At 39.1% G+C, this 14,037-nt stretch overlaps 1 protein-coding gene across 1 annotated transcript in view; it reads right to left on the reverse strand.

The window, feature by feature from the left end:
* The window catches only part of rngtt (RNA guanylyltransferase and 5'-phosphatase), a 384,105-nt gene that overhangs the window by 283,102 nt on the left and 86,966 nt on the right, over nt 1-14,037 (reverse strand). The window contains exon 8 of the mRNA XM_063040367.1: nt 10,098-10,199. Coding sequence (XP_062896437.1) covers nt 10,098-10,199 — 102 coding nt within the window. The remainder of the gene's footprint in view (nt 1-10,097; nt 10,200-14,037) is intronic.

Below are 14,037 nucleotides of genomic sequence, written 5' to 3' on the forward strand. Positions count from 1 at the left end.
AACCCTATGCCCTCTTGCTTTTAGCACACCCTCCTTAGGAAAAAGCCTTTTTTCATCCTGTAAATGTCCCTCATGATCTTGTACATCTCTATCAGGTCACCCTCAATCTACTACATTCCAGGAAATAAAGTACCAGTCTACACAAATCCTTGTAAATCAGCCTAGGCAATGTCTGGTAAATCTTTTCTGCATTCTTTCTAATTTAATAACACTATTCCTATAGCAGGACCAAAGCTGGACACAATACTCCAAGTGTGATCAGCTCCAAGTTAAATCAACACATGTAATCAATACCTTATTTTTGCCTCACCGATGGCATGTAAAACTTCCCAACTCCTATACTCAATGCCCTGACTGATGAAGACCGCTGTGCCAACATCTCTTCACCACCCTACTTACCTGTGATGATACTCTGAGCAAACTATGCATTTACAATCCTAACCCCCTCCCCCCACCCACCAGTCCCAGAATACACCTCAGGGCACGAGCATTCAGTATACAAGCCCTACCTTGGTTTGATCCCCCAAAGTGCAATACCTCACATTTATCTGCATTGAAAGTCATTTGCCAATCCTCTGCCCATATACCAGCTGATCAATATCCTCCTTTAATTTTTCATATCCTTCTACACTATCTACAACACCACCCATTTCAGTATCATCTGAAAACGTATTCATATTCAAATCACTTACAAGTGTCTGCACCGACCCCTGTGGCACAGAACTAGACATAGGCCTTCAGTCTGAGAAATAACCCTCAATCATCACCCTCTGCCTCTTACCACTGAATCAATTATGAACTTAATCAGCCATCTCCCCCTGCAGTCCATATGACCTAACCTTTCAGAACAGCCTGTCATGAGGAATCTTGACAAAGGTCTAGTAAAAGTTCATCCAGACAACATCCATTGCCCTACCCTCATCTACCCACTTAGTTACCTCCTTGAAGAACAGCTAAGCTGACTATCCTTAATCAGACCACATCTCTCCAAATGTTGGCAGATCCTGTCCCTCAGCATCCCACTATCAATGTTGGAATCACTGACTTCTAGTTCCCTGGCTTTTGCTACTCTTTTTTAAACAAGGGTCACATTAAAAACTCTCAAGCCTTCTCCAATTACACCTAAAGCTGGAGAAGCAAAAATCTCTACAAGGACTTCCACAATTTCTATGCTAGCTCCCACTAGTCCAGGAATGCACCAGAACTAGCTCTGGGAATTTATCCATAGAACATAGAATAGTACAGCACAGTACAGGCCCTTCAGCCCACAATGTTGTGCCGACCCTCAAACCCTGCCTCCCATATAAGCCCCCACCTTAGATTCCTCCATATACCTGTCCAGTAGTCTCTTAAACTTCACTAGTGTATCTGCCTCCACCACTGACTCAGGCAGTGCAGTCCACACACCAACCACTCTCTGAGTAAAAAACCTTCCTCCAATATCCCCCTTGAACTTCCCACCCCTTACCTTAAAGCCATGTCCTCTTGTATTGAGCAGTGCTGCCCTGGGGAAGAGGCGCTGGCTATCCACTCTACCTATTCCTCTTATTATCTTGTACACTTATCCACATTAATGCACTTGAAGACTTCTAACAGGGTCTCCCTGCTAATTCGCATTTCCTTTGGCTCCACCCGCAGACATGCTAATCTTTACGGGGACTTGTTCTCTACTTGGGCACCATTTTACTTTAATATAACCATAGCATCTCTTGGGATTTTGCCTCACCTTGTCTATCAAATCCTTCTTCAATTCTCATTTTGCCATCCTAACTTCTCTCTTAAAGCACCACTCGCCAGAAGAATGTTTGGACTGATAGCAAAGATTTTTATTTAATACAATGTGATCAACAGTAGTAATGGACTTCCACTGATAATCTCAGAAGCAACTTGGAATAATTACAAAATAATTAACACTACCAACAGCAGGCAGAGAAGTGTATTAATGCATTTTTAGCTTTCTAGCAGTTCTAATGAAGGGTCATTAACCTGAAATATTAACAAATGCTGTCTGATCTGCTGAGTATCTGCAACATTCTGCTTAAACATGTTTGCTCCATGGATTTTCTACAAATAGGAAACTATTATATATTAATATTTATCCCCACCCCAACACACAAAAAATATCACCAATTATAAAACAAACTAAAGGAAGTTCTGAACTTTTATCAGGAGGAAACTTATGTCTAGACCCAGATGAAGTTGGCATACTACGTTGTTTAAGTGTATTCGGCAGCAGTATTTACCAGGGAGAAGGACATTAAAGATAGAGAGATCAGAGGTATGCTGAAATTCTAGGGTATTTTGATATAAAAAAGTAGATGCTATTTGGTCTTCTGAAGAACATTAAGGTGGATTAGTCACAGGATGGGATCTATCCTAGGTTACTGAGGCAGACAAGAGAAGAGATTGCTGGAACCTTGATATAGAGTTTTTTGTCCTTTCTAGGCAGACTGAGGTTTCCAAGTACCAGAGAATAAAGAGGACTACTTCTTTGCAAATGGGACAAGTGAGCAAAACTATTGGGTGGAGAACCTTACATCAGTGATCAGGAGAAGATTCTTGGGGATACAATTTACTCAAATTTGTAAAAACATATACTTATTAGTCAGAATGAGTTTGTGTGGAGGAGGTTATGTCTTAAACCTTGATTAAGAGTTTTATGGAGGTGACAAGAATGATCATGAGAATGGAAGTGCCAACACGTGAGGAGTATACTCACAGAAGTTTAGAAGAATGGGGGGTGGGGGGGAAGACTCAGTGAATCCTATTGAATATTAAAAGGCCTAGAGTGGACATGGAGAGGATGTTCCCTAAAGCGGGGAGTTGAAGATCAGAGGGCACAGCCTCAGAGTACAGAGATTTCCCTGAAAAATAGATGAGCAAGAATTTCTTTAGCCAGAGGGTGGTGAATCAGTGGAATTCATTGCCACAGGTGGCTGTGAAGGCCATGTGACTGGGTATATTTGGTGTATTTATATCGATAAGGGTGTAAAAGGTTACAAGGAGAAGGCAGGAGAATGGGGGTTGAGAAGGATAATAAATCATCCATCATGGTGCAGCAGACTCGATGGGCTGAATGGCCTAATTATGCTCCTATGTCTTATGATGACAATTGACAAGGGATGTTGTGGATGTGGGCTTTAATACAGCTTTCAATCAGGTCCTTCTTGATAGGCCTATCTAGCTGATTGAGGTACCTGGGATATAAAGAGACTTCCTAGATCGTATTAGAATTGATTTGGTCACTGAAGACAGAGGCCAGTGGTTGGAGCAATATAATTGCAACGGGGGGGGTCAATGACCTGTGATGTCTGGAAGGATCAGTGTTGGGACCGCATGTTCATATTTTATTTGTATATATGATCTCAGTGAAAATGTAGGTAGAATGATTAATACTTATCAAGAATGGGAGGCCAAATGCAAGAGGAAATTATATAGTAAATGGCCGTACCCTTAAAATACTGAAGTGATTGAAGTGCAGAGGGATTTTAGGCTGGAAGTCCATAACTCCCTGGTTGTGGTAACACAATTGGTAAAGGGTTTCTCACCATCATCATTCAGGACAGAGTATAAAAGTTGGAAAGTTATATTCCAGTTATATAAAAATTTCAGTCACATTCGCAGCATCATGTGCAGTTCTGATCAATGCATTAGAGGAAGGACGTGAAAGTTTTGGAGAGAGTGTCAAAGAGGTTCACCAGGACATTGTCTGAATTTCAGACTATTAGTTATAAGAAGAGGTTGGAAACCTGGATTATTTTTTCTCTTGGACCACTGGAGGCAAAGGAGAAACTCAATAGAAGTATATAATTTATTGGGGATAAATAGGGTAGAGAATAAGAGCCCTTTTCCCAGGATGGAAAATGTTAAATACCAGAGGGCATAGCTTTACGTTGAGAGGGGGAAACTTGAATGGAGATTTTTTTAAAATACAAAGTGATAGGTACATGGAATGTACTGTCAGTGGATATGCTGGAAGCAGATACCATAGCAACAGTCAAGAGGCATTTAGACAGGCATACAAACAGGCAGGTAATTGAGGGATATAGAAAACATGCAAGCAGATAGGATGAGGTAATTTGGCACAGTGAACAGCATGGAGATTGTGGGCCAAAGGGCCTGTTTCTGCTCTGTACTGTTTTTTGTTTCATGTTCATTGTGATCCCCTTATAAAAATATATCCTTCCTTAAGCAGCAACCAGACCTGGGCTTAATATTCCAGATTTAGTCTCACTGAGGCACTACATCACTGGAACAAGACAACCATTTTTCTACTCAAATCTTCTTATTTCACTAAATGCCAAAAGAATGTTTCCCTTCCTAATTGCTTTCTGGAGCTTCCAGTGACTTACACGAAAGGACATCTGGATCTTTCAGTATACCAAGTTAAAACCACTTCTCATTGCTTGAAAGATATTCCACTTTTGTTATTCTTTCTCCCCAAGTAGCTAACGCTTTTCCACATTATATTCCGTCTGTCAAGTCCTTGCCATTCACTTTCTGGTCTTAACCTGTCTATGTTTGCTAAAGCTCATTTTCACCCTCATTAAAACTCTTACTGCCACCTTGTTTTGTATCTTCAACAAAAGTGGACAGTTTTCACTTTAGCGCTCATCCAAATCATTGATTATAGATGGTGGACACCTGGGGTCTCAACACCAGTTCCTTACAGCCTGCCATTATTCAATACTTCCTTAACTCAAATATGACCCATGCATTCTTACTGTTCTCTAATCAGTCCACACCAGTATGTTATCCCAAAAACCACGAACATCGGTTGCCACTAACTGTGGCACCTTATCAGTGGCCTTCAAATAATAAATTAGATTTTATCCAGTGGTTCATTTTTATCTGATCTGGTAGTTATAACCACGAAAATTTCTCAACAAATGTATCAATCATAATTTCCCTTTCATAAATCCAAATTTATTCTCACTTATCCTATTATTTTCCATGTGCCCCATTATCACTGCCTTACTAATAGATTCCAGCATTGTGCCTATTACTGAAGTCAGGTAAACTAGTCCATTCTTTTCTTTTCATTCTTCATCTTCTTCAGTTATGTAGTTACACTTGATATCTTCCAATATGTGGAAACATTTCTTCAAAAAAAGAAACACTAAAATTTTAGACACTCAATGCATTCACCATTTCCATAATCATTTCCTTCAAAATCGTAGGATGCTGGTCAGCAGAGTCCATGGAAATGTAACTGTCTTTCAGTCATATTAGTTTGCCAACTCATCTTCAAAAGAAAAGATAATTCTAATTTCTTTGAACTTCTTGAGTCAAAAGGGCTTGATATCCAGTGATAAATTCCTGAACAGCATCAAGACCGGAGACTATCTTGTCTCCCTTTCTCTTCACCATTTACACTTCGGACTTCAACTACTGCACAGAGTCTTGTCATCTTCAGAAGTTTTCTGAGGACTCTGCCATAGCAAGGGAGATGAGGCTGAGTACAGGGTTACAGTAGGAAACTTTGTCACATGGTGTGAGCAGAATTTTCTGCAGCTTAATGTGAAAAAGACTAAGGAGCTGGTGGTAGATCTGAGGAGAGCTAAGGTACCGGTGACCCCTGTTTCCATCCAGGGGTCAGTGTGGACATGGTGGAGGATTACAAATACCTGGGGATACGAACTGACAATAGACTGGACTGGTCAAAGAACACTGAGGCTGTCTACAAGAAGGGTCAGAGCATGAATTTACCCACAAACTACAGACCAAAGTTGATTGAGCTATTGCTCCTCACCCACTTGCATCAATTGCCACCTTCTGAATGGGATCTCGTCAGTGGTTCCACATTCTTAATAAGCACGAGATTGAATTCTTTGAGCAATCTAATACCTGCGACAAATGGGGTGTAAAGTCTCACGTGAAGAATAATCCCCAATAATGAATCATGTATCACTTCAAACATGCACTGGATTATCAACTTACATTGGCTCAAATCAACCTCCCCTATAACTGGTGGATCTACAGAAACTGCCAGTTATCTGTCATCTGCAGTTCAGATCATTTTAGATAACTACAGATGTGATCAAATACAAGTCCAAAACAAAGCAATGATTATATGACCATTTTACTTATTTCACTTGATCTTGGCTCAATTATTAGATTTTTAATGATTTTTTAAATTTTTATTTGTTTTAACAATTTTACTAATCATTTTTATCTTCAGAGATACATCACAGTAACAAACCCATTCCAATGCAATGAGCCCATGATTTTTAAATTTATCTTTAACTAAAATATTTGGCAATAGTGATTTGTCAAAGATTACCAGGGTCTTCCTCAAATAGGGGACTAAAGACCTGATGCCTGAAGCCTACTCAAATACAAAAATCACCCCACCTTGCAAATCATTTCTCAAGCTCAAGTTTTATCTCAGTTGACCTTTTGCATCTGGAACAGGTCAATGCATTAGCTGGGAAGTTCAAGCACCGAATCTGATCCAGGATAATTTTTGCCTAATGTATGGTCATAGCCACACCTTCTGATTTAAACACAAGAATCATAGAGTCACAGACAACAACAGCACAGAAACAAACCCCTTAGCCCATCTAGTCCATGCCAAAGCATTTAAACTGCCTACTCCTGTCCACTTACACCAGGATAATAGCCCTCCATACCCTACCATCCATGTACCTTCTCTTAAAAGTTGAAATTTAGCTCATGTGCACCACTTGTGATGGTAGCTCATTCTACACTCTCACAAGCCTCTGAATGGACTTAAACCTTTCACCCTTAACCCATTACCTCCGGTGGTAGTCCCAACCAGCCTCAGTGGAATAGCCATGTGAATTGAAAAATCCATTATTAACCAAACAGCACAAACCCACCATCTTAAACAACACACCTCCTTCTATGTACCAAAAACAAATTAATTGGCCATTGATTTCACTTCTGTTTGTAGCAGCATAATATATGCATAAAAATTGTTAAGATTGCCTATGCAAAAATAATTACTACTACGATAATCTGGTGTTTGCAATGCTTTGATCAAATTATGAAATGTTATGTTGATCAATAAAATCTTGTTAATTATTTGCAACACACACAAAATGCCGGAGAAACTCAGAGGGTCGGGCAGCATCTATGGAAGAGAGTGAACAGTCGACGTTTCTTCAGGAAATCTGAATCTTCCAGTTATACTGTAACCAAAGTACAATGTGAAATCACTGTGTACCTGAGTTTTTCAGCTCTGTATTTAAAGGATAAAGATCATACACCAAAGTGGTGAGGATCACTTCAGTTTTATAACAAAGTGCTGCCTGCCCCCAATATTCCACAAAACTGAGAGCCACATGCTAAAATGGAGACAGGATTTTCACAGATTCAAAGGAATTTTGCCCAAACTTTACAGCTGAGCAAGTAATTCATTTTAATTAAACAGGATTAGTTTCCTTTGACTGGGTTAACTGAATCAATTTAACTGGATTAACAAACCAGGCAACACTGCCATCTAGTATCTGCCTACAGTCACTGCAAAGACATTGAAATGAGGTGAACTTCAGACTATTACTGAAATTTGGTCTCTACTTGCTTCAGTAGCTTCTATCAAGCTTTTCCAAATTATTCCCTTTGCTCACTTTGCCAAATTAACTCAGCACTGAAACAACTGGTAACACGTAAACATATTTTATATTAATAAACAGCCTTGAGGGGAAAAGACCATGTTAATCCCCAACATACACCAATGTACACTTCTAGAATGCTGAGTCCTGCTCCTGAACCACCTGCCAAGAGATGTGCAATAACAGCATTGGTTCATTCAGCTGCTATTCTTTGCTTTTCATTATTTTGCACTTCTTCACACCCATACCTCCAACATAAAATGTAAATTAGTTGCTCAGATTAAACAGTAATTTTGCCACGTAGGACATTATGAGGGAGAATCGTCCTATCATTTCTTGGTAAAACATACAACTTAAACAAAACATTCAGTTACCTTGTCAACAAGATGCTTTTTTTCCATAAAAACACAATATTTAATTATAAGTACGTATTTAGACAAATGAACAAACAGGTCATCTAAACATCGCTCAGGGAAACGTATTCTGACAAATCCTTGATATTTAATCCAGCAGATTAATGCTCAAAAATGTAGAGGAAATGTACAGCAATATACAAACCATCCCTTTAATAAACCCTATAAATTGTGCTTTATTGATGAGAAAATATTAAAATACTGAGTATCCTGCAACCTAATTTTACCATTCAATGACTACTGATTCTTTCCAAATGCAGCCCAGAAAATGTGCTTTCCAGGTCAAAGTTTGTTGGTACCTAGAAAGCATGCACAGGCATAAAATGATAGAAAGTGACCATCTCGCTAATATTTAGGGTGCTTTATCTTTACTATCTGTCTCTGGCTTTCTATACTTGGCCTTATTTTTAGAATTCTTTGCTAATGTTAATCCTCAGCTAACTGGCAGGTACACAAAGGGAAATCAGCAAAAGTTCCCCTACAATCGTTTCTTCCTTTATGAAAAGCAACCCCTTACTTAATGTACTGTAAAGTGGAGAAATCAACCATCTAGAAACTGCAATTTAATAGTTTCATTCAATAATCCTACTCTATTTAGCACATGCAATTAGAACAATTTCTCGAAATAATTTTCAACAAGTTACAAAAGGCAAGTGACACAAATATTTACCTGCCATGTCTTAATCACAGGCAATAGAGCAAATACATCAAATTCCTTGAATTTCATTTAGCAATTACAACGTCTTCATTCTACATTTTACATTCTATTCTGAGGATACATATTGAACCGGTAACTGTTAAATTTATACTCATTACTCATCTTTTCTTATAAACACATTAGTCATCAGCATAATATCTGAGCTACAGCATCATAAGCAACACTGGCTCCTCTTCAAAGTTCTGCAGACCTCAACTATTGATTTCACCTATCAAGTTATATTACACATTGAACCTGCATAACATATATAAAATAGAGCCGTCTAATGTTGCAGTGACCCTCTAGAATCCTTTATCAATCAGTTCTGAAGTACACTCACTGATTTTACAGCCAACCCATGCATAAAGTTCCACAAACAAAATGAATAACTCACCAGAAGATTTGTTTTCCTACTTTTGAAAGAATAATCTGGCCAACAGAATGATTTCCATTAATTTTAAACAATACTGACATACAAAGAGGAAGACTACAGCTGAATTGTAGGTATATGTCCTCAAATCTTTACAACACACTGAACACACAACTTAATGACACAAAGGCAAGTGCTACCAATTGAGCCAATATTATAATCTCAGTTACACAAGTGTAAGTGCAATTCCTCCTGCTAGGTCAGAATTTGGAGGCAAGGTTTCTTTCAAACTACTCCTTAAAGAATGAATGTCAGAAACACTTTGTATTTCACAAGGTTCTAAGTATTAAGTTGTGAATAAAATTGAAGTACAAGGATATATTCTGAAAATATAAATTCCATTATAATCAATAGATTTCTCCATGAACTTTCTTCTGGACAAAAGACACTACGGATACACATCAAATTAACCAATTATCTACTACCACCGATCATTCAACACCCCTTCAATGAATCTTTCATCTCATTTCCCACTCATTCCACCAGTAGTTGCTTCTGCAGTCAGGTCCTCCTGCATTCAGAACTCTTGCCCTCAGCACCTTTCAAAACCCAAATCATTCATGACTGCTGTATTGTCAGGACTTGAAAAATTTTTTTTTAGTTTACTGTTTTTTCACCTAAAGCTGTCTGTTTTACTCTTAGTTGGCTGAGAAAGAATCTGGCTATTGAAAAGAAGAATAAAAATTGAGTGGTTGCCAGCTGACTTAACTTGGTGCAGTTGCTGATACCAGAGTCCTTCTATCCCAATTTTGCTTTCAACAAGGTAAGTTACATTAAGTGTTAAAACCAAGTTAATTTTACACTCCATAGCATACCACTCTTTATCCGTGAGATCTCTATTTAGTTGGAAAATAATTAAACATTCAGTTCTTATTACAATTGCTCCAACAGGTATTTTCCCAAGACAGCTTAAGATGATTGACAGCACATTGTCATTTTGTATCCGAGGCATTTTGGTAACAAAACAAACAAATACTCACCGTACCCCATCCGCTTTCCAGCTGACCTTATATGGCTTTTGCTCAACAAATTTTATGTTTTGTTTGTCCATAGAAACAGGCTGTGCACCAGGAAATCCCGACCTAAATTAACACGAATATTAGTACTGCGTTGTCACAGAAAATATGCATTACAACATTCACCTGGAAAAAGCAGAAGCTGAGGTAGTGACACTTTCTCTGTCAACCTAATTTGAAAGTCACCATTTCACAAACTTTTTTAGCTTTACTGAGACAATATAGCCCACAAAAACAGTGCAGATTGAAAACAATTTTTTTTTATATGATTGCATGGTAGATGTCATAAAAACTACATATCCAAGAGGTTTGCTTATTTTTGAAATTTGAACGTCACAAACAAAACAAGCATTTATTGCTCCGAAGCAACACACACACAATGCTGGAGGAACTCAGCAGGTCAGGCAGCATCTACGGAAAGGAGTAAAAAGTCGATATATCAGGCCGAGACCCTGCATCAGGACATCAGGTTTTCTCATGTTTGTTATTTCGGCTCCTCCCCAATTACTATTTTAATAGATGGTGGACACTGACTGAATAGAGCAAAATATTTTACATTACGGTGGAGGAAGTATTACAGAAATATCCTAGGTCTGGGATGAAAGACTTTCAAACATGATAAGCATCTTCCTTCATCCTTGGTATGATGCCATTCAATGGTTGAGCTTTCCCATTTACTGCAACCCCTAAATATCACACTAATTTAAATGCTGTCTGATGTCAAAGGCAATCACTTCCATCCAAGTGAAAATTAAGCTTACACCTGACATCCAGAATTGAAGTCCTAATGAAACCAAAATACCATCAGTGAGGATGCCAATGATAGAACACAGAACATAGAATAGTACAGCACAGTACAGACCCTTCGGCCCACAATGTTGTGCCGACCCTCAGACCCTACCTCCCATATAACTCCCCACCTTAAATTCCTCCATATACCTGTCTAGTAATCTCTTAAACTTCACTAGTGTATCTGCCTCCACCACTGACTCATGCAGTGCATTCCATGCACCAACCATTCTCTGAGTAAAAAACCTTCCTCTAATATCCCCCTTGAACTTCCCATCCCTTACCTTAAAGCCATGTCCTCTTGTATTGAGCAGTGGTGCCCTGGGGAAGAGGCACTGGCTATCCACTCTATCTATTCCTCTTATTACCTTGTACACCTCTACCATGTCTCCTCTCATCCTCCTCTCCAAAGAGTAAAGCCCTAGCTCTGATCATGATTAAGAGTTATTAGATAATAATACCAATGGATCAGGCAGGGAATGTTATAAATAAAGCAACTACAATTAGGAATTGTGGAGTAGTGGTAATTAAAGATGCAACCCCAAGCAGTTCTGAAATTACATAGGATTATTACACCACAGTTTATGAAGAGACCTGGTACCAGCCCATAACAAATCACACAAGAAATTTGGTTTGCAAACTGACATGACCATGATACATTTTTGTCCACCTTGTCCAAACGCACTTACACAGCTCAGGTACTGTAGGTGTAGGGCCTCCAGAAACAAGGGCTAGTGAATTAATAATAGCAAAGAAATGGCAAACCTGTTAATTTTACTTTGCTCAAATCATCACCATGGAGGACAGAGATAGATGGGTTAATTTCAAATAACAGGGAGGGACTTGTAAAAACTCAAATCATAACGGATACAGTATTAATGAAATTCACAGGGCTAATGCAAACAAAACACTGGGACCTAATGGCCCACACCAAAGGCTTTTAAAGGAAATGGCTGCAGAGATAGTAGACATAATGGTTGAAAAAACTTTCAAAATTTGCTAAATTCCAGGACTATTGGAAAATAGCCAGTAGTAACTCCCTTTTTCCAAAAAGACAGGGAGACAGAGACAGGAAATCAAAGGACAGTTACTTTAGAAGTTATTACAGGCAAGATGTCGAAGTCAATAATTAAAGAGCAAATCAATTAAAAGCAGACTTTCTGCCACATTTATCCTGATGCTACAGAACTTCATGGGAGCTCAGCAGGGCAGATTAAAGACATTCTTTCATAATTATAAATCATTGTTACATTCACTAGTGAGCTTGACCTAGGCCTAGGCAAGAAAATTTATCCAGAAATGGTAATACAAGATTAAAAGACTTTGGTTTGAAATGCTCATGAATAGATCCATGTTGCTCAAGCACAACCCTTCCAATTTTGGCAGAAACACCCATATGTATATGAAGAGCACTTCATAAGGTTAATTAGGCTGATCTGTCCTGTCTTAACTGGTTTTCTCAGTTGATGAGAAACGGTCCAGTTTTCTTCTTACTAAAATTGATTGCAGCAGTTTTAAAAGGACTAAGTTACTAAGCAGGTCAGGCAATACCAGTGGAAACAGAAACAGTTGGCAACATCTCTGGACATCTATCCTGGGCCCAGCAAATTGACAAAATTACAAAGAAGGCACAGCAGTGGCTATACTTCATTTGGAGTTTGAGGAACCCTGGTATACACCGAAGACACTTGCAAATTTCTACAGATGCACCGTAGAGGTTTTCTAACTGGTGGCATCACCACCTGCTATGAAGGGACCAATGCACAGGCTTGGAAAAAGCTGCAGACGTTTGTAGACTCAGCCAGCTTCATTGTGGGCAATAACCTCCACAGCATCGAGGATACTTTCAAAAGGAGATGCCTCAAAAAGGCAGCATCCATCAATAAGGAACCCCATCACCCAGGATATGCCCTCTTCTCATTGCTACCATCAAGGAAGTGGTACTGGAGTCTGAAGACACCCATTTCAGGAACAGTTTCTTCACCTCCACCATCAGATTTTTGAATAGACATTGAACCCACAAAGCACTTCCTCTGTATTTTTTTCCTCTCTTTTTGCACTACATCATGGCAAGAGTGAGCACAGCAACAAGAACAAGGTGGCCATCCTACATTAGCAATGTCTCTCCTAAGCAGAAAATTCACAGCAGACAGAAGCTTCAAGATGTGCTGTCCAAGCTCTTCTGAAGAAGCACAAAGAAGGGGCAAGTTTCAGGACCAAAAGCGTAGGGGTCGGTTACGGAAACTGAGTGCAACAGATAAGAAATCAAACTGACATCCCTTCTAAATTGGAAGTCCAGCACTGCTATCAGCTCTGAACTCACAGAAACCACTAGAACTCAAGTACAACCCTCCACACTCAGAGGTATTGTCAGAAGTGGTCTTCATGGAAGGGCTGCCAAAAAGCCATTCCTCCAAGGGTGGAAACAAAGCCTAGAGACTCACCTACACATAAAAACACAAGGACTGGGGTGCTGAACAATGGCAGCAAGCGCTCTGGACTGACGAGTCAAAACTTGAATTTTTTGGCTCAAAAGGGAGGCAGTTTGTCTGTAAAAGAGCTGGAGAACGTTACACAGGTGAGTGTTTGCAGCCAACAGTGAAGCACAGTTGAGGCTCCCTATAAGTTTGGGGCTGTATTTCTGCAGCAGGACCATGATCCCAAGCACATGGTTAAGGTCATAAAGAACTATCTTCAGCAAGAAGAAGAACAAGGAGTTTTCCAACAGATGATATGGTCTCCACAGGGCCCTGATCTCACCATTAGAGGCTATCTGAGATTACCTATAGAGAGAGTAGCAAGTGAGACAGGCAAAGTCTGCAGAAGAAGTGTGGTAAGTTCTCCAAGATGCATGGAACAATCTACCAGCTGATTATCTTATAAAGCTACACAACAGCGTACCTAAGAGAATTGATACTATTTCAAAGGCAGATGGTAGTCACACCAAATATTGACTTGATTTACTTTTCTACTGATTAGAATTAATAGAATCCTCAATCTTGAGAATTATACGTTTTTTTTGATATTTAGAAGCTTTTCATTTCATTAATTTTGAAAGCATCTTCATTTTACAGAATATTTTTACCTGTGCCCAAGACTTTTGCACAGTATTGTA

Source organism: Mobula hypostoma, chromosome 2 (assembly GCF_963921235.1).
Source record: "Mobula hypostoma chromosome 2, sMobHyp1.1, whole genome shotgun sequence".
NCBI classification, from domain to species: Eukaryota; Metazoa; Chordata; class Chondrichthyes; order Myliobatiformes; family Myliobatidae; genus Mobula; species Mobula hypostoma.